Source organism: Cygnus atratus, chromosome 1 (assembly GCF_013377495.2).
Source record: "Cygnus atratus isolate AKBS03 ecotype Queensland, Australia chromosome 1, CAtr_DNAZoo_HiC_assembly, whole genome shotgun sequence".
Classification (NCBI taxonomy): Eukaryota; Metazoa; Chordata; class Aves; order Anseriformes; family Anatidae; genus Cygnus; species Cygnus atratus.
Window position 1 is genome coordinate 58,568,725 of NC_066362.1, and position 22,569 is coordinate 58,591,293.

Consider the following 22,569-nt stretch of genomic DNA (forward strand, 5'->3'; position numbering starts at 1 on the left):
AGCAGTGCTGCCTAAGCGGCAGGTTTGCTGCTGCGTGCCCCGGCCAGCTCCCACTGAAGTCTCAAGGTGGAGATGGAGACGTTATCATATATCTCTATCATCACACACAGATGACAAAAATACACACCAGAAAATATTTTCCTTCTGGAGGAAGAAAAGAAAAAGCCCTAGGGAAAAAAAAAAAAAAAAAGAGCCTCAGACTTTTAAGTTTAAAGTAAATTAAAAGTAATAAAACCCCCTTTCTGAATTATGTCATTAATGTAGCAATGTACATCAACACTGATAACAAGACCCATGAGAAAGAACAGGTACGTTTGGTCCAATCTTGCAAAGCCGTGCTCATATATGTCTTTATTCCCCACATGCCAAGCCATGCTCATTACACATCTTTATTCCCCACGTGCCAGGATCAGACCTTCTTACAGACATGCTTGAAAATAACGCTATTCCTGTGCTTCAATATGAAGAGCTGAACTGCTGAACAGCTCAGGAAGCTGTACTCCTGGCTTTCCAGAACACACATAGACAGTAACTTGTGCAAACACTGGTAGAGTTGGTCCTAATTCATTCCTTATTTTTAAGCGTGTCCTCCTGATATGTTTAACGTGCAAAAATTGCACATGAAATAGCCCCATACCCTGTTTCCAGAGAAGAACCTGCCTTCAAAACTCAAAAGACTACAATGAATCACAGATGGGATCATCAAGGTGCCCTCTTCTGGCCCGTTGAAAAAGTTGTCTTGCCATCCCCTGCCTTCTTGGCCTGGAAGAGCCATCAAAGTGAGCACCTGTTTGTGCAAACATTCCATTTATTTAATAAACTGGCCAGAAAAACAACACAACAGACCATTCTTGATGCCATATAAAACTTTTTTTAAAAAAATCCTTCCATTACATATGACTTTATAAAAATAACTTAAAGCACCATTCCAGGAATCTCAGTAGAAAACCATGGATTTGTTGCTGGGTAGAAGTTTAGGTACGGAGTGTTCTGCCCAGAGGGCGGAAGAATTTACCCCATTTTCACACCGCAATGAACTCCCAAGAGCCATTTAATTAAAGTAATCTGAACCTTCCTGCTAAAAGAGAGGGAAATGAAAAAGCATATCAAAAAGCACAATCATTTCCGTTACAAAGAGGCATTTTACCACTTCCTGATAAATATGGATGGAGTTTATCCAGCTTGCTTGTACTTTGCTTGTACTTGTTGCTCCAGAGTGAGCTTGCTTGTACTTCTCATGGAAACCTCCATTTCAGAAGTATTGTCTTCTTAATCAAATACAAAACAAAACATACACGAAACTAAATATAGCTCTTAGGCCTTGTCTACACAGAAGAATTTTCACTATAGGTTTTCAGAAATTGAGTGGTGTTGGTTTGCCTGTTTGAAGGAAAGCCTCAATACCACTGTGTTTAAAGTGGCCAGGTCATACCTGAAACCGTGCAGCATACAACTGCTCACCTGAAAAGGAAGAATTTATTCAGATTGGATACAGTTACATAACACACTTGGAAGTACAATCCATTCCAAATTGGAATTCTGTCAGTTCTAAACTGGACTAACTATTATCACAGAAGCTGCAAAATACAGCTCAAAAGATCTGTGTTATAAGCGATGTTGTTACTATCAAAATAAAAAGGCTTTACGTATAACAAGGCCCTGACAAAAACTATTCTTTCTCTTCCTCACCAAGAAAATTTTATAAACAAGCATCTCTAAAAAGTCAAGAGAAAGTCATTTTGAAAGCAAAGAGATGTTATCCTAGATGGTACTAAACTTCTTTCAGTGATACCTTCTTCCTCGTGATCAAACATGCAGATAATTTACCTCTGTTGGTACACAGCTCTGATCAGGTAAAATGCATGCTCACGAGGAGGACTTGTAATTGCAGTGTTAAAACCCGGTACACAGGGGCACTACACAGTTATCTGAACTTGTGGTGACATTCCGGAGTTAGGATGCTCTTTGTTCAGGTAACAAACTAAGGAAGAAAAACAAAGTTGTTGCTCAGCTGTGCCAGCAGTTCTTCCATCACTGCCCACCAGACAATGCAGGTTTTAGGCTATGACTTCATGAAAGCATTTGTTAAATGCCCTGCCAAACAACAGCTAGAGAGTTCAATATGCCCATTGCTTTGCTGATTGCCAGCCCATCACCACTAGTGACCAACTCCCGCAGAGCTCTTCTCAGATGAACGGAGTGCTCTGGTTAAGATGTACACACTTCTGCAGACTTCTGAGGATGACTTCTCTCAAAACCTCTCTTCTTAAGTGCGCAAGTCAGCCATAGTGATGAAAGTCAGTCTCTGGCAATAACAAGAATGGGGGTCTTTAACCTCAGCAACCAGACTGAAGAGTATTTTCACCAGAACGCTTAGTCACGGACAGAGTGGTGAATACCTTTAGGGAAAGAAAAAAAACAAAAACAAAAACTTTTTAGTACAGCTAGAATGAATCTTCTCTTCCGAAGATTAATTTGGGCCTAATGTTCAAACCACAGCCGTTTCTTAAAGTAATAAAATAATAATAAAACCCCTACATTTAAAATCCTTGCTACTAAATAGCGCACACACAAATCCCCTCTGTTCCCTTCACTTACCCCATGGCCTTACTTCTAATGGTGGAAAGAAACAATTAAGGAAGTCTCATGGCTTTAGAGCACCTTTTGCCTTACTGCTGGTAAGTTTCTACAGTGTGAATGAGCTCAGCAATAATACTCTCCAGCCTGTACACCTAACAAGTAAATGTCTTTATTGCTTAGACAATTTCTTCGCTGTGTAAGTGAAGTTAACCTAAGGCTGTAGCATTTGAAGAGAACCTAACTTTTGCCTCTGTGTCTTTCCAGATATTACGGATATGTGGAGCTGATTGCTGATGAGGGTATTATGCCTGGGTTTTGTATCCTCTGGACAATAGCTAAGAAACACTTAAGCCTAGCTTGGAAAGGTCAAATCTTTACTGCTTTCAAGTCACATTAAAGAAAAGGACATATTGAAGAGTAATTATTGAAAAACTAAAGGATATCAAAATTCTAAAAGAAAAATTATACAATACCGTGTTTAATATTAGAACTTTACCATGCAAATAATTGCATTGTTTTGCACAGATGTAATATAGAAAGGAAGAAGGGAAACCAAACTAAACCCACTTCTATTTAAATAGTTCAAAGTTGCAATAATTAGCCATCAAAGCCATCTCTCAGGAAGAATAAACTTAGCACAGAATAAAGTACATACACATTTCATTTATGCAAATAGCACTGAAATATCTAAAGATAATGGGGATCTGAAAGCCCTACAGTCCTGTAAGTAGAAGCTTTACTGCATTAAAGCTGCCAGAGCTCGTCAGAGAACATCAATAAATGGTATGCCTCTTCCACTTTCTACAAGCATGTAAAACATTATGCACAAGTCAGGAAGACAAATGCATGTTTAATATATTATGGCAGAAGAACCAAAATATATTTAAACTATGGTGCGTGGCTTGATACAGGGTTTCTAACTCTTCAGATCTGATCCACAGACTGACAACCTATGGGAATTTTCATTTGTTGCTATAGAATTACAGAATCATTAAGGTTGGAAAAGACCTCCAAGATCATCTGGTCCAACCATCACCCTATTACCAATGTCACCCACTAAACCACATCCCTAAGCTCCAGGTCCAACCTTGCCTTAAGCTTCACCTGCTTTCTTCTTGTCCCAACTGCAAGCTCTGGGTCTGCTAGCCAGTTCCAGCAGCTCTGGGGACCACACAGCTCCCCAGCTCCAGTAAGCCAGCTGGGAGTCTTTTGGTAACTAACTTTTTAGCTAACTCACAGAATCATCCCAGCTTTCACAAAATACCTTTTCTCCATCACAGATGCTCAACTATATGTGCCCGTATTTCAAGCAGTGCAGTACAGTCCAAAGTGAGAGGTAACTCCCTATACTTCTGACATTCTACCAATCTGTGCTTGCAGTTATTTGTACTTTGCCTTGAAAGAAATTCCATTCAGAGTTCAGGCTTTCTGGAGAATAAAATGCTGTTCAAATATGGGAAGTGAAATCTCGCCCTAATTTGCAAGCAGCGAGAAATAGGACCCTCAGTCTTAGTCTTCTTCAGGTTGAGTAATACTGTGTTCCATGAGTCTCTCTGAGCAGTCAGTTAGCACTAATGCCAGCGAAGACGTCAGTATTTGATCCTGCAACACTGTCATTTTACTGCTCAGATCAGAGTTCATGTTCTTTAGCCTTTATATAGATGCATCATAAACATCATTTTATTCAGCCAGATATGCACAGCCCTGACAAATTCCAAACAATTTTAAAACATTTTTTTCTTAGTCAAAGAGTACCATCTTGCACTTTGATTTTTGTTTACTGCATAAGAGATTAAATTAAGTAACAGGCATAAAAAACCTTCTAAAGACTGGCATTAAAAATGATCAGTGTTCCCTGGAGCTTTTAAATAGTGTATTTCTCCTGAGCCAATTTCTTCCTCCCCCACTCAAACAAATATGATTATCTGAAATTACCTCCCTAAATTATGTCTAATCATCATTCTATTCAGTTTCAATTTTAGCAGCTCAGATGTCCAGAATAAATTATGACTATCAGCCTCTCTTCACACTGCATATGCTAATATCCTGCTCAAGTTCACAGGTTTGAATGCCTCACTCAAAGTTCCCCCTCTACAGGGCCCCTGATAAGATAAAGACTTACTGCCCGTCTTCAAGGGCTTGCAAGAACACTGCTAGATGATATTACAGGGGAAAAAAAATAGAATCTGTATTGCAGATGCTTTGAAGATGATTCAGATTGCTAGCAGTCCATTCCATTAAAGGAGCTCATATTAAATTGTTTATACCACATCAATTTGGAAACACAAGAGAAGTTGTCTTCACTTCTACAGACTGGTATCCTGGTGCTCTCTCTTACACTCTGTAGCTAAAATACGCAGGTAAAAACACAGATTCTGTACAATGACCTACAAAGGTCATATACAGTTACCTGGGATTCTCAGCTAAAATAAGTGGTCCTAATGCTACTAAAATCAGTGGAGCATCTCTGATTTACACCAAGGGGGAACTGTTCCCTCCCTGTTAGACAAAATTCAGTTCTTTGTTAAAGACAAATAGCAAGACGAACACAAGAAGTTGTTATGTGGCCTTGTGTACTTCAATTCAAATACAAAGACCTAGAGAGTAAAGGAGAGATCTTCAAAAGGACAGAATTTAATAGAAAAATTGGCATGTAGCTGGTCCCCTTCCACAGCACCAGTTTATATGCCTATTTTGAGTACATATATCCAGAAAAAATAGCTCTGACAACCACCTCAGCAGAAATAGTACTGGAAACCTTCAAAAATGTGGGAGGAAGATTCTGTACTTCCAGTAGAGGGAGCACTGGGTTAGTGGAGACAAAAATTATTTCACAAATCAAAATAAGAATAAATAAATAAAAAAACATTAAATCTAAATGTTAGTTTTTTAAATATTAAAAAAGAAAATTTCCTGTCTTTCCTTCCCCTCTACTTTCCCCTAATTCTGACTTCTTTAATAAAAGTCTGATGTTTGGGTTTCCAGCAGCTTATCCCAGAATGCTACAGAAGCTGGGATAGGAAGGTGAATTCATATACAAACCTCTGCACAGACTGGATGGATTCCTATGGTGCTGTCTAGCTGTTCTTTGGTCAATCCACATTTAATAGCAGCTGCAAAACCTTGGGTGACTTCTCCAGCATTTGGGCCGAGGACATGGAAACCAATGACTCTCTCCTAAATAACAAAGACAATCAAACGCAAGCACAGTTACCTGTAAGGTCTTCTTACTGAGAGTATACAATTTCACCAGTTCACAAAACATACCACAAATTAATGTAACCACAAACATGAACTATCATTAGCTCCAACAGAAGGGACTTAGTGGGAAAAATTTCATCCTCTCTCCAAGAAGGAAAAGAGGAAACTAAGAACTCACGAATCAGCTTCCTTACACCTTTGTGCATGAGTCTTCCGTCTATATCAAGAGCATTCAAATTTAACACACATCATGATCTACACTCGATTATTGTGTATGTCCAAATTGCAAACGTACTTAAACTTTATTCAGGCAAGCTATTCCACTCATTCCAGTAAGACTAAGTAAAGGCAAACATCTTGCATAAAGGTTTGCAATATCAGGGTCTACGCTAGCTGGCTGTATGGTGCATACCTACAGAAGAACTCACAACTTGATAGTTGCTTAGTTGCTTGATAGTTGGAAAGAGCTATAAGCTAAAATTCTGGCTAAGAGAAGTGACAAGAGGTGCGTGGTAACTAAACTGACGACTACTGCTGTTGCGGTGTTCACTGCCATTGGAAGATAATATACCTAGAGATTCGCCAAACTGAAAGACATCTAGTTACAAAGAAGATAATATGACTCCATGCATTACTTCTCATACCTCCACTACTGTTCAGCTGCAAAATATGCCAAATTGTGCACATATCCTTACTGAACACTCAAGGGAACAAGCCCTTTTAACTTGAGTTTCTTTTCTTCAAGAGAGTTTGTCTTCTTCAGCAAAAGCCAGCTGCTGTGGGCTTCAGTGGCTTTCAGAACATTAACTGGATTTTGCTAATCACAGACCTAGCCCAGCTGGGAATCAAGAGTTATCTGCTCCCTCTGCTAAATATCACATGTAAGGGAGTGGGGATAACCAGTACACTTGAAGGTTATTTTCTTTCAGTAAGCCTGATGACTAGGAATTACCAGGTAATTTAAGGTTCATTTAAATAAGAAAAGCTAACAAGAGGTAGTAACTAAAATGGAATTACCCTTATTTTCCATTAAAAATATGCACATATGTAAACATAAAACCACAGAATTGAAGTTGAGATAAATACAGTTTCCCCTATAAATTTAAATAGTTACTGAACAAAGTTCCCATCCGGGGTAACTTTCAGCTCAACCTCTAGATGTTTAAACATATTTATAATTTTCAGGACAAGAAAACATTTTAAATCACCATAAAGTCTTCCTATTTTCTTAAGTAACTTTGGATTAGGAACATAAGTATGGGTTCTAAAATAACTTCCATGTTAGTGCAAACTCCTCCAGAAAAAGGAGATGGGCAAAACCAAGCAGATTTGCAGACTTCACAAAATGACACGATGCTTAGGAAGACTGCAGGAAGACAAATCTGTAACTGGTGATAAAAGAAAATAGGCAAAATAGATTCAAAACTTCATTAGGGCTTGAACCTTTATGCTATTAGCTTATTATTGCAATTAGCAATTTTGCTTGTGCTTCAGCAGGTACTGTATGTTTCCTTAACCAGAAAGTCTTATCGTAGTCCAAGGATAATCCTGGCATTATCACTCTAAATGAGATTTGTGCAGGCAAGATATATTAATCCTGTTAGAACAATCTCAGGAGTTTTATAGACACATATGGATTTGCAGAGGTCACAAGATGCAATGATTTCTGAGTGACCTCCACTTCAGAGAGAAAAATCTCCCCAAAAATCATATCCTGGTTTGGAAGAGGGAGAATAAGATAAATGGATATGACTTCTAACCATTTTTTTTTCTAAAGTGAATCAATGGTTAAAATTAATGAACAGTCTTAGAGCTCTCTATTTGTCATTTTTCATATACAAAAAACACCGTATACAAATGGTGACTGCAAAATTTTCTATTTTACTGATGGTGATTTTTGTATAAACAAAAGTATCATTACAAATATTTATTACATTTCAAAAGGTAGGGAAAACATAAATTCTTTTTTAACTTGTTAAAAATAGCCTATTTATAATTGTGGGGTCAATGGTCCCTACGATGAACATACAGTTTCTGTTTTCTTTGGAAGTAAAGATGCACTTACATTATCTCGAATATTGCAAATTATCTTCGCATAGCATTTGTTGTTGTCTCTGGATGGCACAGTCCATTCCAGTGGCCAGAAATGACTATGGTACACCTGGAAATACAGCACGGATAAGAAAAAGTTCTAATTACATATCAGAGAGCATCTGCTCTCTAAGAGAGATCTTCCAAAAACTGCCAGTTTATCTTAAATTTGCATTGTCTGCTTCCAAAACCAGAGCTTTACTACTGACTGCAACCGCAACAGACTTAGGAGGGCAAAGCACTTTTGGAAATCATAACTTGTAAAGACTTTCAACAACTGAGATGTAGCACATGGATGAACCATTAGCTAACAGCTCTTCATTAGCAATCAGGCATGCACTTAAGAGTTTGGAATACTTTAAGTCAGGTAGAGAATTCTTCCCCCTTGATAAATGCTGAAGAAAGCCTCTACAAAACAAGCATTACTGTCATCCAGTAGTTTAAGGAAAAAACCACAGCTTTAAGTATATTACACTTCCAGAATGCAGCAACCATGCTCTCGTTAAACTTGACAAATACAAGCGTTCTTCACAGAAGGCTGCACAGTCTCCGGATCTACCTGAGATGAAGGCAAAAATACTTCCCAAAGTGAAAAAAGGGAAGAAATAGCCTCAGAGCCCTGGTTTAGGGACAGATGAGGAAATGCTTTTTGCACGGTCTCTTAGATTATGAAAAAGAAAATTACGGATTGGATTATGGAAAAGAAAAGGAAAACAGAAAAAAAAAGGAAAACTGAAAAAAAGGAAAACAAAAAAAAAAGAAAAACTGAAAAAGGAAAGAAACCACACACCCCCAAACACATTTTCCTGTCTACCCCAAAAAACATCACTGAACAGACTCCTGGCTTCAGATAAGGCTGCTCATCTGCTCATCCACCTGTGTAGGATTTGTCCCAGAAAATGATGGGGGTGTTTTGAGGCACAGGTCTACCCAGTACTCCTGATTGCTCTCATTATAAGGTAACCTCAAACGAATTACTATTTGAAAGAAGTTCCTAAGTGATTGCAACTTGAGTAAAAATATGCCCCTTCACAAAGCTGGGGAGAAAGCTCAATGCTTCCTGTATTAATGGAGCTACAAAGCAATTATAAACATTGCTATACAAAACTGAAATTTAATAGGTTTGGATGACAGATGCAACTCAATATTCCTACTGAAGCTTACAAACCAAAAGCCAATACAGTGACATGATAAAGAGGTCAGAATCAACTAAATTAGGACTTCGCAAGAACACAAATGTTTCGGGATGCACGTTTTAAAAAATGTGAAACAGAAGATTTTCCACAATAAAGGGTCCAGTGTTTCACATGGAAGAGCACAAACTTAATAACAAAAATTTGACTCTGTATAAACAAAGTCTGTGGGCACAGCAGAATTTCAGCCTCTGTCCTGTAGTTAGGTTAACAGAACTTGATGTGCAGCTATATTAAGTCATATTTACCTCTTTTCTCAACGTACAAAAGTATATTTGACAAAGCTAAGAGGAAGGCAGTTCTCAGCTTTATGAACCACCACTTATGTGCTTATTTCCCCAAATAATACTCCTCAAGTGATCCAAGTGGACATAAAAGAAGTTCAGATTATTGTCAGACACCCTCCCCTCATGCTTTCTGTAAGGTGGTCTCCACAGTATTTTGTAAGAACAGCTTGGGACACCAAGTGCCTACATATTCCATTCTCGACAGCAATCCCAGTGAATGAAAAAGGATTATTCAAGTGAGTAAAATTAAGCAGGTATCTGCCTACATAGTCAAAATAAACAGGAAAAACAGTGTATCAACATTTGTTTTTATAAAGTAAAAATCATCATGACAAAGACTTTGCCACATTGTAGCTACAAAAAGCTCAGCTTTGACATTGAAACCAATGTATTACTTCCAACACCTTTAATTTATCCTGAAGTATTTGCATAGAAGATTATTTTTTTTAATAATAAGTATTCTACCTACAAGCCCTGTTTGTCAAAGAGAGAACATATTTACAACTAGAACTATCAGAATTAGGGACTATTTTTAAAGCATGCTTACGAACTGCCAAGAAAGACAAAAATATACATAGTCTCCTCCTGCCCTTACATCGTAGTACAGAATGTTGTTTTAATCAACTTTTAACATCATTTTAAATTACAGACTTGGAACTTAAAATCTAGATGAAATTAAGGCATTTACCTCAATGTTTTCCTCCCCAAATTTCTGTATTGCATTCTCTTCAGAATATCCACAGGCTCCATATTCTAAAGGAGTGAACACCGTGGTTGGAACATTCACGTAGTCACACTGTGTGGTATTCAAAATAAAACAAAAAACACACACAATATTAGTAATAACATCGGCACAATGAGTAAAAATTAAGCAGTCTGAAAGTCAGAAATAAAAGTTGTATTATTTGTAACTCTGAAAACTACTTTTTCTTTATTTTAAATGAAGCTACAGTTCTGGTGTTGTCCCTCTCAGAGGTGTTAACTACAGCAAGAACAGAAAGACAGTTCAAAGCCACACTGACATTAACATGCATAGAGTAAGAAGAAAAAGGAAATGCAGTAGTGCCCTGCTTTAAAACATACCAGATCACAAGTGACACTGGAGATAAAAAGCAGTCCAACTGCTTCTACAGAGCATTCTATTTTTAGGAGGTAATACTACAAATACAACTCCACCATCCAAAAACCAGCATCTTTCTCATCAGCTGCAGCCTAGAAGACGCCAAAGGCATGAACTACAGCCATCTGCAGCGATAGCTAGCACTAAAGCTGTGTCCCCAGTCACATCCCATGTAAGTCAAAAAGCCCTGACTACTCCGCTGGCAATGATCTGCCAGGATGCATCTGCAGGACACAGCCCAAGATGCTGCTGGCCTTTGCCATCAGGGTAGATTAATGGGTCAGAGTAAACTCCTTGTCCCCCAGCCCCCCCAAAGGGGCTTCTCTGCAAAGCTACTTTCCCACTGGTTGATCCCCAACCCACGCTGGTGCATGGGGTAACACCCTCCCAGGCACAGAACAGCAAAGTTGCCCATGCTGAACTTCACGAGATTCCTTCTCCAGTTTGATGAGGTCCCTCTGAGTGACAGCTGGTGCATCATTCACCCCCATTTGATTCATCTGCAGCCTTGCTGAGGGACTCTCTCCCATCACCCAGATCATTAAGGAAGATGATAAACAGTACTGTACTGAGTACCCAAGTGCTACGGCACTCCACTGATGCCTGGCCTCCAGACGGACTTCATAAGGGTGATCACGGCCCTTTGAGCCCAGCAGTTTGGCTAGCTTTTGGTCCACCTCACTGCCCACTTACCTCGCCCATACTTCAGCTTGTCTATGCGAATGTTACTCTAGCCTTACTAGAATCAAAGTAACAACACCCACAGCTCTCCCCATATTCACCAAATGAATCATTTGCCACAAAAGGCTAGCAGGTTGGTCAGCTCTAATTAATTTCCAGCAACTTTATTCTATTAATTTCAACTCTAATTTCTTTGTGTCTAGGTATCAACTAAGGTGCTGTTTACTATTCTTTCACCACCAATCCATAATACTTCCTTATGTTACAATCACCCTTTCTAGATTAGTTAAAACAGCAGTGTAAGCCAGGATCCCACCTAAGCAGTTATTTATTTCTTGGATTCATTCAGAGCGATGATGCTTTCTTTAGCAGCATAAGGATTTTCATAACCTGAGAGACAGTTATTTGGCATCAAATGTAAATTAAGACCTATCTGTAGTTCTGCAGTAAGAAGAAATCCTGGCTCCGGCTATGGTTTACTTAAACTTTGCTTGACTGATATAATGACATTAGGCACACTAATTCAAGATTCTGTTACTGCAACACCTGCCAACCTAAAACAAACAACTCAATCAAGCTTTAAATCTGGCTGATAACAGAACCTGATATGAGTGCAGCAGGCTCTACAATTGAAAATTTTTTCTACTTAATCCCCTTGGTTATGAAGGCGAGACAAGCACCCATATCAATGCTGCTTGGATAACATTGCGTAAAGGCATCTTCCTTTCCTTCTATTTACAACTTAAAGATAAGGTGTAAAAAGTACCCACGTTACTCCTACTTGGACTGGCATAACTTGACTGAAACCTACAATCACACAGGTATGATATGTAAACACTGGATTCATGAATTCAACTTCTCAGGTATAAATACGTGTTGACTTATTGGCACACTTGATCTTTCTTTGCATCCATATTCAGTTTGTAGCAAAACTGCGTACAACACTGAAAACATAAGGAAGTGAAAATACTAGTGCAAATAACACTGAAAATTAAGAGCATCACATCTCCTTAGAAGAAGTAGAGCAATGAGTGTTCTGTAGCAATTGGTTACTTACCTTAGTGGTTGCCCCACCATACAGTCTCTGAACTAACAGTCTTCCTGCCTGGATTGCCACCGGTGTGAGTTCCAGCCTGTCCTGCAGTATATCTCCGATGGCGTAGATATATGGCACATTTGTTTGCTCCATATCATTGACAGGTATTTTTCCTGTTCTATGATTTGCATCAAGAAAAATAAAAGATCTAAGTATTCTGCTGTGAAGACTCAAGTGGTAAACAACATTGCAGCAATTGAACCCTTTAGCTTTAAGAGACAGGCATGTACTTGACATCTGAGGAAAAAAAGTCATATTTACAATCTTATAACCTTGGTCAAGGAAGTAAACTTGTGCAAATTTTGGTCTCTACCAAAACTACAGGAATTTACACACTGGATAAGGAGGTAGCCCCCTGAAGTTGTGATTCATCTCCTGAATAAATTCTCTGGTGAGACATAACTGCTTTCCTCAAAATACACTACTACCAGCTGAACTGTGTCCTGGAAACCCTGAGGAATGACAGGAAGAGACATTCTCCCACTCAAGCTGTAGGTCAAAATAATTTCTCCACTACTGAAATTCCAGTCCAGTGGGTGAAGTAGTTTCTATAAACTTAACCTTCAAGCTTCTTCACAGAGACAAGTCAAGCTGTTAGACACCCTACTTAAGGAATACAGCAAGCTTTTTAGCATTAAATGTATTGAGCTAATGGAAGTTTTTAATTATTAATATTTCCTACTTCATTAATAAATGACATAGTGCAGTAATCACTGCAGGAAACTTACCTAACAGGTAAACCTGATCAGACAGGCACAGAAACAGTCACACAGTTACTTGAAGGACCAGTAACGATTTTTGTATAAAGATTCAGCTTTCTTAATTTTTGGTTTTGTTAATAAAAATGGAGTTTATACTACTAATTCTATAGTTAGTTCTATTAAATTAGTAACGAATGTCCCAATGTCAAACAAATAAAGACATGTACTGTTCTACAAGACAACATGGGTCTGCCAATTTTGAATTGAATTTTGGAATTTTTTTACTCTACTTAACATTGCAACAGTTCTCTTCAGCAACATCAGTCACAGTATTCATATACAAGCTGCCCTCTGCACTGCTCTCCCACATACTGCTAAGTCAAGTTCATGGTCCTGCATTTTTTCATCAAAGGGAACATGGTCTAGGTCCCTCATATCTAGAATACATTTTCAAGTTACCAATACTGAAAATGCTATTGATAGCTCCACTCCCTGGTGCAATGACCTCACTACATTAAACCTGCAATTCTCTGCAGGAGACAGATTGTTCCCAAAGGTAGCTGCGATAAAGCAAGAAATAAACTTCTCCAAAAACTAAAACACATCACCAACTCCAGCTGTGAGTTTAAGAATGCTACTTTGATTTTATATTCCAAAATAAACATACAGTAGTATTTACATTAAAAATGTAAACAAATCCTACCACACTAAAAGTCCATACGAACAAACAGATCTCTGCCCCAAGAGGTGGTAGAGATAAAAACAAGGTGATGGGAGTAAGAGTATGAGAAACAACTGACAGATCCTAGAAAGCCCAGTCACTGGAAGAAGCTGACAGACCAGTCTTTGAACTGAGACAGAATGGAAGAGACACATTTGACTCTCGGTATTTAGGAACTGACATTTCAGTATAAAAAAGAACATTGTGTACTACTATGCAAGATAACACAACTATCTGCTACATAGTCTCCTATCCAAACAGGAGACAAATTTCTCCTCAAAGCCTTTGACTGCAGATGCACTGCTGCCACTGCACTTGTCAATGACACCAGCTGTGTAGTCAGTGATATACAGAAATCTCTCCTTACTTTTCATTGATTTTCACTCCAACTTTGTCCAAACCAATTTTTCTTGTACATGCATCTCTTCCAATTGCTAGCAACACCTGCAAAACAGCAATGCACATGTTACTGATTTCCTAAAACCTCAAAAGCACACCTGCTTGTTGCTATCTATTATTTTAATTACAGACCAAGGATCGGTACCTAAGGTTTGGTCGCATTAAGATGAATACATTAGTCACCCATTGTACGTTCATTGAGTTCAGCACAAGCCACACCACCATCGTGACCTAACAATACCAGGTTTTAGCTATAGGATTAAATGCAGCCAAATATATTTCCCTGGAAAAATATACAAACAGTATTCTAAATAAATCTGTTATCATTTTTCCTTGCAGTTTCATACTAAATTATTATACCATATTCCTATATGTTCACACTAAAACGCTCTGTAAAGAAAGGGCTCTTTAGGAAGGAAACTCAGGTGCTTAGGCAAATAGAAGACAAAATAATCTTTGTTTTGATCAGAAAATATCATTTACTTACATAGGCCCTCAACCAAGCTACTGCCAAATAATATTTGTTGAATATTATTTGTTTCTGCATTTGTTCAGAGTGATTTTTTGGACATTTGTTCAGGCCAAATTCTTACCCAAACCATAAACTTGGCTACCTTAACTAGAAAAACAAATTTCAATGTATAATGTCATGGAGAAAAGCGTTTTGTGCTTCTCAGTCTTGGACAACTGCCCAGTTAACTACACAATGTACAAGTGACAAAAGAACAGTGTTGAAGTTGTCCAAGATCTGCTTCAAGTCTTTTAGATGACCAAACCTGCCAGATCTTCAGAGCCGAAGGTTTTCAAATGCATCACACACAGCTCATATAACAAGTGACAGCATTTCAGTGAAAGGTGTAGTAGCAATGAGAAATCAGAAGTTTCCTTAAAATAAATAAATAGAAAAAGGCACTGATTTGGAAGTTAAAAAAAAATATTTCAGTACCGTGGACCAAGAAAAATAGTATCACAATTCTGTGAAACAGCACTGCTGTTATTGTTTATCTTTCTCGTAATATTAGCACTCATGAGGCACTGATGCATATCCTTGCTATGGAATAAACTGATGCACTGTGCAGGTAGATGAAGTCACTGGCACAGACTATTTTTTTTTGCTTTCAAGGCCTAAGAAAATGAATGGTGTGAGAGGTGATGGAAACAGTCAAACATATAAAGGCATACCTGCATGCATTTGCACTGTAATTTTACTGCTTTCAGTGTATAATGAAATTCCTTGCCTGACTTGCCATGGGGTGTTTGTTTTTGTGAAGATGTGGCATCAACAACCAATCTTAACAACACCTTAACAACAACACCTGTTTTGTTTAGCTCTTGTAAGGACCATTGTTTTATGCTAACTCCAGAACAGCATGCTTCAGTTACTATAGCAGTTATTAAAAATCATTACTTATAGTACAAATATTTCCCTGGGGGAAAATCCTGCAACTGATTCCACATGACCAAGCTCCTCTAAATCCCTAAGCTAAAAAACAGGTTTCAAAAGCATGCAAGTGATTTGGTAAGGCACATGGGACTCATGCCCATGGATTCTAGGACTTTTCTCACATTAATTACATGTTGATTGTGTACCATTAGCCTATTGTAATAACTGAAAATGATTTTTTTTAATTAAAGCTAAACTACGGACAAAAAGACCCCAGGAATCTTAACATTAACTGGAAGTTTATTCCATATTCTTTACATATATAGACAGGACTCACAGTATTGTATTCCCCTTCAATTACTTCATTCCCGTTTGTGGACTTGGCTGTAACTTTCAGTCTTCCAGGAGTTCCTTCTTCAATCTGCTCAACCTACAACATTTGGGGGAAAAAAAAAGAAAAGGTTAGTTTCAAATTAAATTATACACATATATCTTAGTCCCACAATGTATTTTATGATCAAAAGTGAGTGATTAACCATGACCTAAAATTCAAGCATTTGTTCTAAAGGTATTTTCACCACTCTCTTCATTTGTGATTATTACTTTCATATTTAAACATTTTGTTTCATCTCCATGCATTTATTCTTATAATTAACACAGTAAGACCTCATTTCTGTTTACGACAGTTGTATTGACTGCTAAGTTCTTGTCCAAGAAGCTGTTAGTATCAACTGAGGACAGGGAAAGCGAGGAGGAAGGGAATTCCTTCTAGACCTGGAAACAGAATCAGACATTTTCTTAAGCCACACCTAGAGGACCACTGTGTCTTCCACCCATGGGGAAGCCACAGTCATAGCCCTGCCCTTACTCCTGTTGAATGACATTAGTCCAATAGATAAAGCTGCAACTGTCTTGCAGGAGAGGGCAGCAGCTGGCTCTAAACGGCTGAAAAACACCAGCAGTTTAAAAAGAAGCAAACAAAAAAACCCAGCCCTTCCAAGTTCCTCAAAGTAAGCTGAAATAAATATTCCTAGTTTTAGCAACAGATCAAGCTTCTTCTCTCCCCCCATCCTGCTAACTGCAGTGGGTTACAGCCTATTCCAGTAAAGCAAAACAAAAACAAAAAAAACCACACCCCCACATAAACAAACAAACAAAAAAACATGAATCTTTGCAACTGTGCTCTTTGTTGAGGGTAATAAAATATAAAGCCTTGTTTTAAACAAACACCCTCCCAAAACACATGCAACCTCTACATACCAGAAAACAAAGCAGAAAGCGATGCTACTGGCTTTTTTGCCCCCTAAAGGCTCCTTTTTCCTCCAATAAACAATCAACACCAAACGAACAAATGGAATTTGAAGCTACATAGGCAGGTTCTCTTTCGCCTGGACTGTGAGAGGACTATATGTTTAACTGCAGTCTTTCTTTTACCATCTCAGGAACAACAGCCACAGCTCCTACTGTATATTGAATATCTCGAGTCAGGAAAGGAAATTTTCTGATTATTTCCCCGTCCTTTATTTTTTTAATTTAAAAGAACTCAAACCTTCTGTCCCATCCTATCAACTTTAAAAGATCGCTCTTAAATTGCTCCTATTTGAAGGTGGCATTATTTATAATCATTTTCTGTCTTCAAGTGTCACACTGAATAACAGGCAGAACATGCATAACTTCAAAAACAATGCAAGAAAGAGATGAAAAGATCTACTAAGGAGATATCCAGCAGTTAAAGGATATTCTGAACTAGAAAGAAGGCCATATATTTTATTCGCATTGAAATCAAAGACATACTGAAGGGACAGGATGAAACAGACAAAAGTATATTTTATGACTAGGGTGAGGGACTCTGCAGAGTGCATCTGGCTGGAGGAAACCACCTGACATTCAGCTGAAATGTTCTGCTTCTTTTAAGACTAATTTCCTCCTCTCCTATCCCACCAGAAGAATTTACAAAAAGATAAATCTGAAACAATCAAAAGCTAGATAGTCATCCCTGACCATCTGTAGGGTCAGATGTACAAAGTGGTAACTGGCAAGAGCATTTTTTAAATTACTCTTGATATTGTTAAGTGTGGAGAAAAAGAAACAAGCAAACAAAAAAAATCAAAACAAAACAACCAGTCTTCATTCTATTTAATACTTTAGGAATTAAAGTGTTACTCATTAGTATACTAGCTTAACACCAAATGGAAAAATGCTTAGTATGTTATTTCCTATTTCATAATTATTAAGCACTAATCATTGTGGAAAAGCATTAAGAAAAACACTCTTAGGACTCTCTGAAGCCTTTGGTAAGGCAATTTAACATTAGAAAAGCTCCAAAGCTTATCTCATCTACTTTGCAACCTGAATTTGCTTATACATATACGCAGCTGTCTGCATGTGTACCTCTACGGAATTCCAAGAAAATTAGGTGTATATGTAAGGTCTCTGCCAAGTAAAGGATATAGATAGATACTTTAAAAGCTCCTTTGCTTTTTTTTTTTTTTTTTAAACAGGTCCTAGGTACTGTAAGCAGTATTTCCTGGCTGAGAAATTGAGAATTGACAATGAAAAAGATGACTATTTGTGATGCACTAGCCCTGGTCTTATAGGAAGTATACATCTTCCTACTTATCACTCCAAAAGAAGTCTCACAGACTTCAGAACAACTGCTAGAATTTAAGTATATTCAATATTTGCAGGATCAGGACAAGTAGGCAAAACAACATTTTAATGTAACATATACTAACTCATTATGAAAGGTGTATTAAAATCAACTGTAGTACCACCTCAAGCCTACCTTTATCGGCACAAACTCTCTGATAAATTTGATTCCATGTTCTTCCATATATTCACCAATTTTGTTTGCCATATCCTGGTCAAATCCTCTTAAAAGAATGGATCTCACCATTACAGTGACATCTAACCCAAGGCCTGCAAGAAATCCTGCACATTCCAAGGCCACATAGGAAGCTCCAACCACCAGGGTTTTCCCTGGACAGTAAGGCAAGGAGAAAAGATCATCACTGGAAAAAAGGGGGAAGAAAAAAAAAAGTTAGAGAAAAACAGGAGTATATGTTGCACTTTTTCTACTTTCTTTTGTAAGAACAGGATTTTATTCCTTTTCCCGATCACTAACAGCAAAACTTATTTTTGGAAATCATGCTAGAATACTAGATCAGTATATGATAGATTAAAGAATTCTAATTAGGAGCACACACAAAAATATGAAATACTCCAAAGAGCCACTAAAATGTTGAGGTTTTTTTTAAACAAACTTCTGACAATTTCTTGAAAAAAATAGGATATTTTTTCTGAATTGCTTCGAGTATTTTACTGCAAATTTTAGCTCCCAATAGCTATAAGGAAGAGGAAAGGGTTTAGCATGTAAATAAACACACCATCTTAACTTCTTTGAAGACTTCTCCTTTGCTAATTAATTATACGCAGTGCTAAATACGTGCAGACAATAAAACGAATTAATGCAAACCACAGTAACAGGCAGAGCTAGGAGTACAAAATTAGAGCAAGCATTTATTTGCCTGTTTTCCACTTCTTTCAACTGCTTCATCAACGTGTCATTTCTGCCACACCTTGGAGCTAGACCCAGGCTATGAAACCAGGACCTCATGGAGGCATCATGCTTGCTCAGCACAAACTCAGGCAGAGTTCGGCAAGAAAATTCTCCAAATATTTAAATTTTAAAAAGCGTCACTTTTTCAGCCATCAATGGCAACCACTAAACCAGATGTTCTCTGCAAATGCTGCAGTGGAATGAAGTGTGACTGTGTAATTAAAGGCTACATCATAGTTCCTAGCTCTCAAGGAACCCAGTTAAGATTACAACAGACAGCCTCAGTCTGATAGTCTGTAACCCTGGCATTCCTGACCCTTCCATCTTACTGTTATTTTAAAGCCCTAATTTATCAGCTATGCAATCTATTACCTTTAATTTCACTACCACTTAGTATCAGGGAAACATACAACATGATGTTTGGGTTTCACAGGGCTTATGCCAGTCATTTATCTCATTATTATAGGTTTCTAAGCCTGTAATTCCAACCTGTGTTTCTACAGTAAGTAATTTAGCAGTTAGCCTGATATGAAAGCACATTTTATCCATTTCATCTGCATATCATTTTTTTGTGTGCATACACGTGTAAAATTGTGCTAAAGTTCCTTGTTTTTTTAGCCAGACATTTGAAGCAGGTTCTCCCCAAAGTTGAATTCACTTCACTAAGTAGCTGGGAAAAAATTGGTTCAAGTTTCAAGACCAAGACTTCCACAGTGCATGAAGGCAGATACATTTCAACCAGCTTCACAACATCAGCTACTTTCGAACTCCCTCTTTCCCTGACATTTTTGCCGAAGTTTTTCTCCATACAGACTGTTCTCTTCATTAAGAAAAAAACTCAGTACATGAATGGAAAGACCATAAAGAATAAGGAGAAAGCGAGTAACTGGGGCACAAATGATGAATTAATTTTATGACACACACGCAAATGATTTCTGGGATTCTCAACCTGCTCTATTACCAGCTAGAAATGGAACTGTTCTAGCCTACCACCCACAGTCCAGTGGTATCCACCAGACAATGTTCCCAGCATTGTGACTTCTGTCTATAGCTATTCTCCTTCTCCTTACTTTCCTCTAAGAAGCAGAAAGAAACAATATAGAGAAACAACAGCATGCAAGCAAGCGCTGCTTATGCTTTGCCACCATCTCCTACAGGTTAAGCATTTACACACAGTGAATGACTTCATATTCTTCCGTATTTTTACCTGCTAATGCAGTATTCCTTGTCTCCAGGGATACCCAGGTAGCGTGGCCTTTCACCAGTGGCAATGAGAAACCTCTCAGCTGTGTACAGTTTTTCAACTCCTCTTTTATTTGTTGCCTGTGAACAAAGCAACAGTCCCAAGTGAGTATTTTGTAGTCCTATTAAGGGAAATATTCTTTGATGAACATACGTATTCAGAAAACACTACAGAAAACCATACAGAAAACACTACCCAGCAAACAGGGCTAGGCAGTACCTTAACCGTGTGTGGCTGAACAAATTCTCCATACGCATTCTCATATGTGACTTTCTTCTCTCTCAGTGCCACTCGATAACCCCAGTTCAGTGAGCCAATGTAATTCTGAACAGACTCTGTCATAGTCATCCAGTTGTGTTTGACTGTTGGAAACAAAACAGATTTTTGTCTCAATCTAACAGACCTTTATTTCCATAGCCAGCCCTATATTCCCAGACTTTTTTCATGACCCAGTCACCTTTGTCCTATTTCTATTTCACTCCAAGGTAACTCTACTGAAATTCAAAGAACCACATCAGCAGAGACAAAACAAGAGGTCACAGTGGAACAGATATGCCTTAAACAATGAATGACTTGCCTTCTGCCAAGCATTTGAGATATTTCCCCCCCTTTATTAGCACAGCCATTGCCTTTGACACATACAACACTTAGACTTTGCATATTATCAATAGTTTTCTAATGACACATGCTCTGAGCAGGTGACATTGCTCAACAAATGAAGATTATGCATCTCAGAGGTGCCTCTGCATGCTCCCCCTTATAGAATTACACCCTTAATAGATCCCAATCCTATAACCATGCACACTAGAGCTAATCTAAAGAAAAAATCAGCTTCTGATGTAGTAGCAATGCAGACTGAGGGAACAGTAACCCTTGCCTACAATTATTACTAAGTTTCTGTTTCTAACAAACAACATTCTGGGGTATTCCTTTGGATGTTGTGTTACCTTCAGAAATGGAGTAGTATCTTATTGCTTTTATTCACACAGCAGGGGGAATAAATCAAATACTGACACAATGAGAACATATTAAAAACAGATCAAGTGCTGCAAGGCAGTAAGTCCTGTGCCTTTAAACTTGAAAAGCACTTAAGTTTATGCATAGTCACTCTGAAGTTGCCTAACGTTAAAGCCAGCACATAAGTGCAACAAGCACTTGACTGTGAAAGAACCTCTGGATTTTCAGCACAAATGACAAAACTGAAAAAAAAAAAAATGTTCTCCTTCTGTACCTTCTTCTGGAAACTGCCATCCAAATTTGCGTGAATCTTGCAAGGCTTGCCCCAGTAAAGCTGCCTGGTGCATCAATTTTTTAGGTATACAGCCCACATTTACACAAGTTCCTCCAAGACCTGAGAGAAAGGAACAGAATGCATTTTTCACATCTGTGTGGCTGATCCCAAAGAACAAACAGACTCTTAGTAAATAATGCTCCTTTATAACAAATTTGCAATGAAGAAAAATTTACCCCATGAATTTCCCAGAGGCGTAGGTGTGACAAAATCCAGCACCATCACTTTCTTTTCATATTTGGCAGCCTCCTGCAAAACAAGTTAAGTAAGACATGTATCTAAATATTAGAGGTTAAATTTGGAATAGATGATAACATCATGCATTGATGAAAAGCTTTGTGACTTTTAATTAAGCAATAATGAATGATTTGCAAGAGAACAGCCAGACAGCCATTAATCTTCAGAATTAGTCTGTGCAGTCAGTAGGAAAAAAAGATGAAGGGGAAAAACAGGCGTTTAGTCTGCTAAACAAGAGCATGGCACCAGTTGATAGAGGACTCAGGGAGTCAAACCTCTTCTCGCCTCCATCCTGTCATTTTGTTTACAACATTTCCCAACATGACATTTGCTTTTAATATATTTAACAAGTTCTTCATTAATCCAGTTTTCCATTCATAGATGGTTCCTCAAATGTTTGTTTGAAACCACATCACACAATGACATCAGCATTCACGTGGCCAAGCATTACCACTACGCTCATCCAGTCTTTCTCCTTGTAGAAAAGAAACACTCAATTTTGTGTACAATATGCAGTTGTCAGGATCAGCTCTTGCTCTTCACCCTAGTCAACATGTGGTAAGCTGACTTGACTTTCAGGATGCACAGATGTCATCCGTTCTAGAAAAGCAATGATTTATTTTATGATAACTCCCCCGAGAAGTTTCATTAGCAAATCTAGAAGCAATGTGTGTGCATGATTCTGAGAACTGGAATTTCTATACTGACTCTAGTATTCCCTTTGTGATTTTTAAGAGAAAGGCAAAAATCCGTGGCAATAACTGGTACCAGAGAAAAACACTTAA

At 38.1% G+C, this 22,569-nt stretch overlaps 1 protein-coding gene across 1 annotated transcript in view; it reads right to left on the reverse strand.

Moving 5' to 3' along the window:
* Positions 1-205: 205 nt before the first annotated feature.
* Positions 206-22,569, reverse strand: part of TXNRD1 (thioredoxin reductase 1) — a 38,988-nt gene continuing 16,624 nt past the window's right edge. Inside the window, exons 4-15 of the mRNA XM_035564093.2 lie at positions 21,724-21,796; positions 21,488-21,607; positions 20,476-20,618; positions 20,221-20,336; positions 18,240-18,465; positions 15,792-15,884; positions 14,039-14,115; positions 12,211-12,367; positions 10,041-10,148; positions 7,847-7,942; positions 5,623-5,757; positions 206-2,399 (exon numbers count right to left, since the gene is read on the reverse strand). Of these exons, the coding sequence (XP_035419986.1) occupies positions 2,337-2,399; positions 5,623-5,757; positions 7,847-7,942; positions 10,041-10,148; positions 12,211-12,367; positions 14,039-14,115; positions 15,792-15,884; positions 18,240-18,465; positions 20,221-20,336; positions 20,476-20,618; positions 21,488-21,607; positions 21,724-21,796 (1,407 nt within the window). The 3' untranslated portion in view covers positions 206-2,336. The remainder of the gene's footprint in view (positions 2,400-5,622; positions 5,758-7,846; positions 7,943-10,040; positions 10,149-12,210; positions 12,368-14,038; positions 14,116-15,791; positions 15,885-18,239; positions 18,466-20,220; positions 20,337-20,475; positions 20,619-21,487; positions 21,608-21,723; positions 21,797-22,569) is intronic.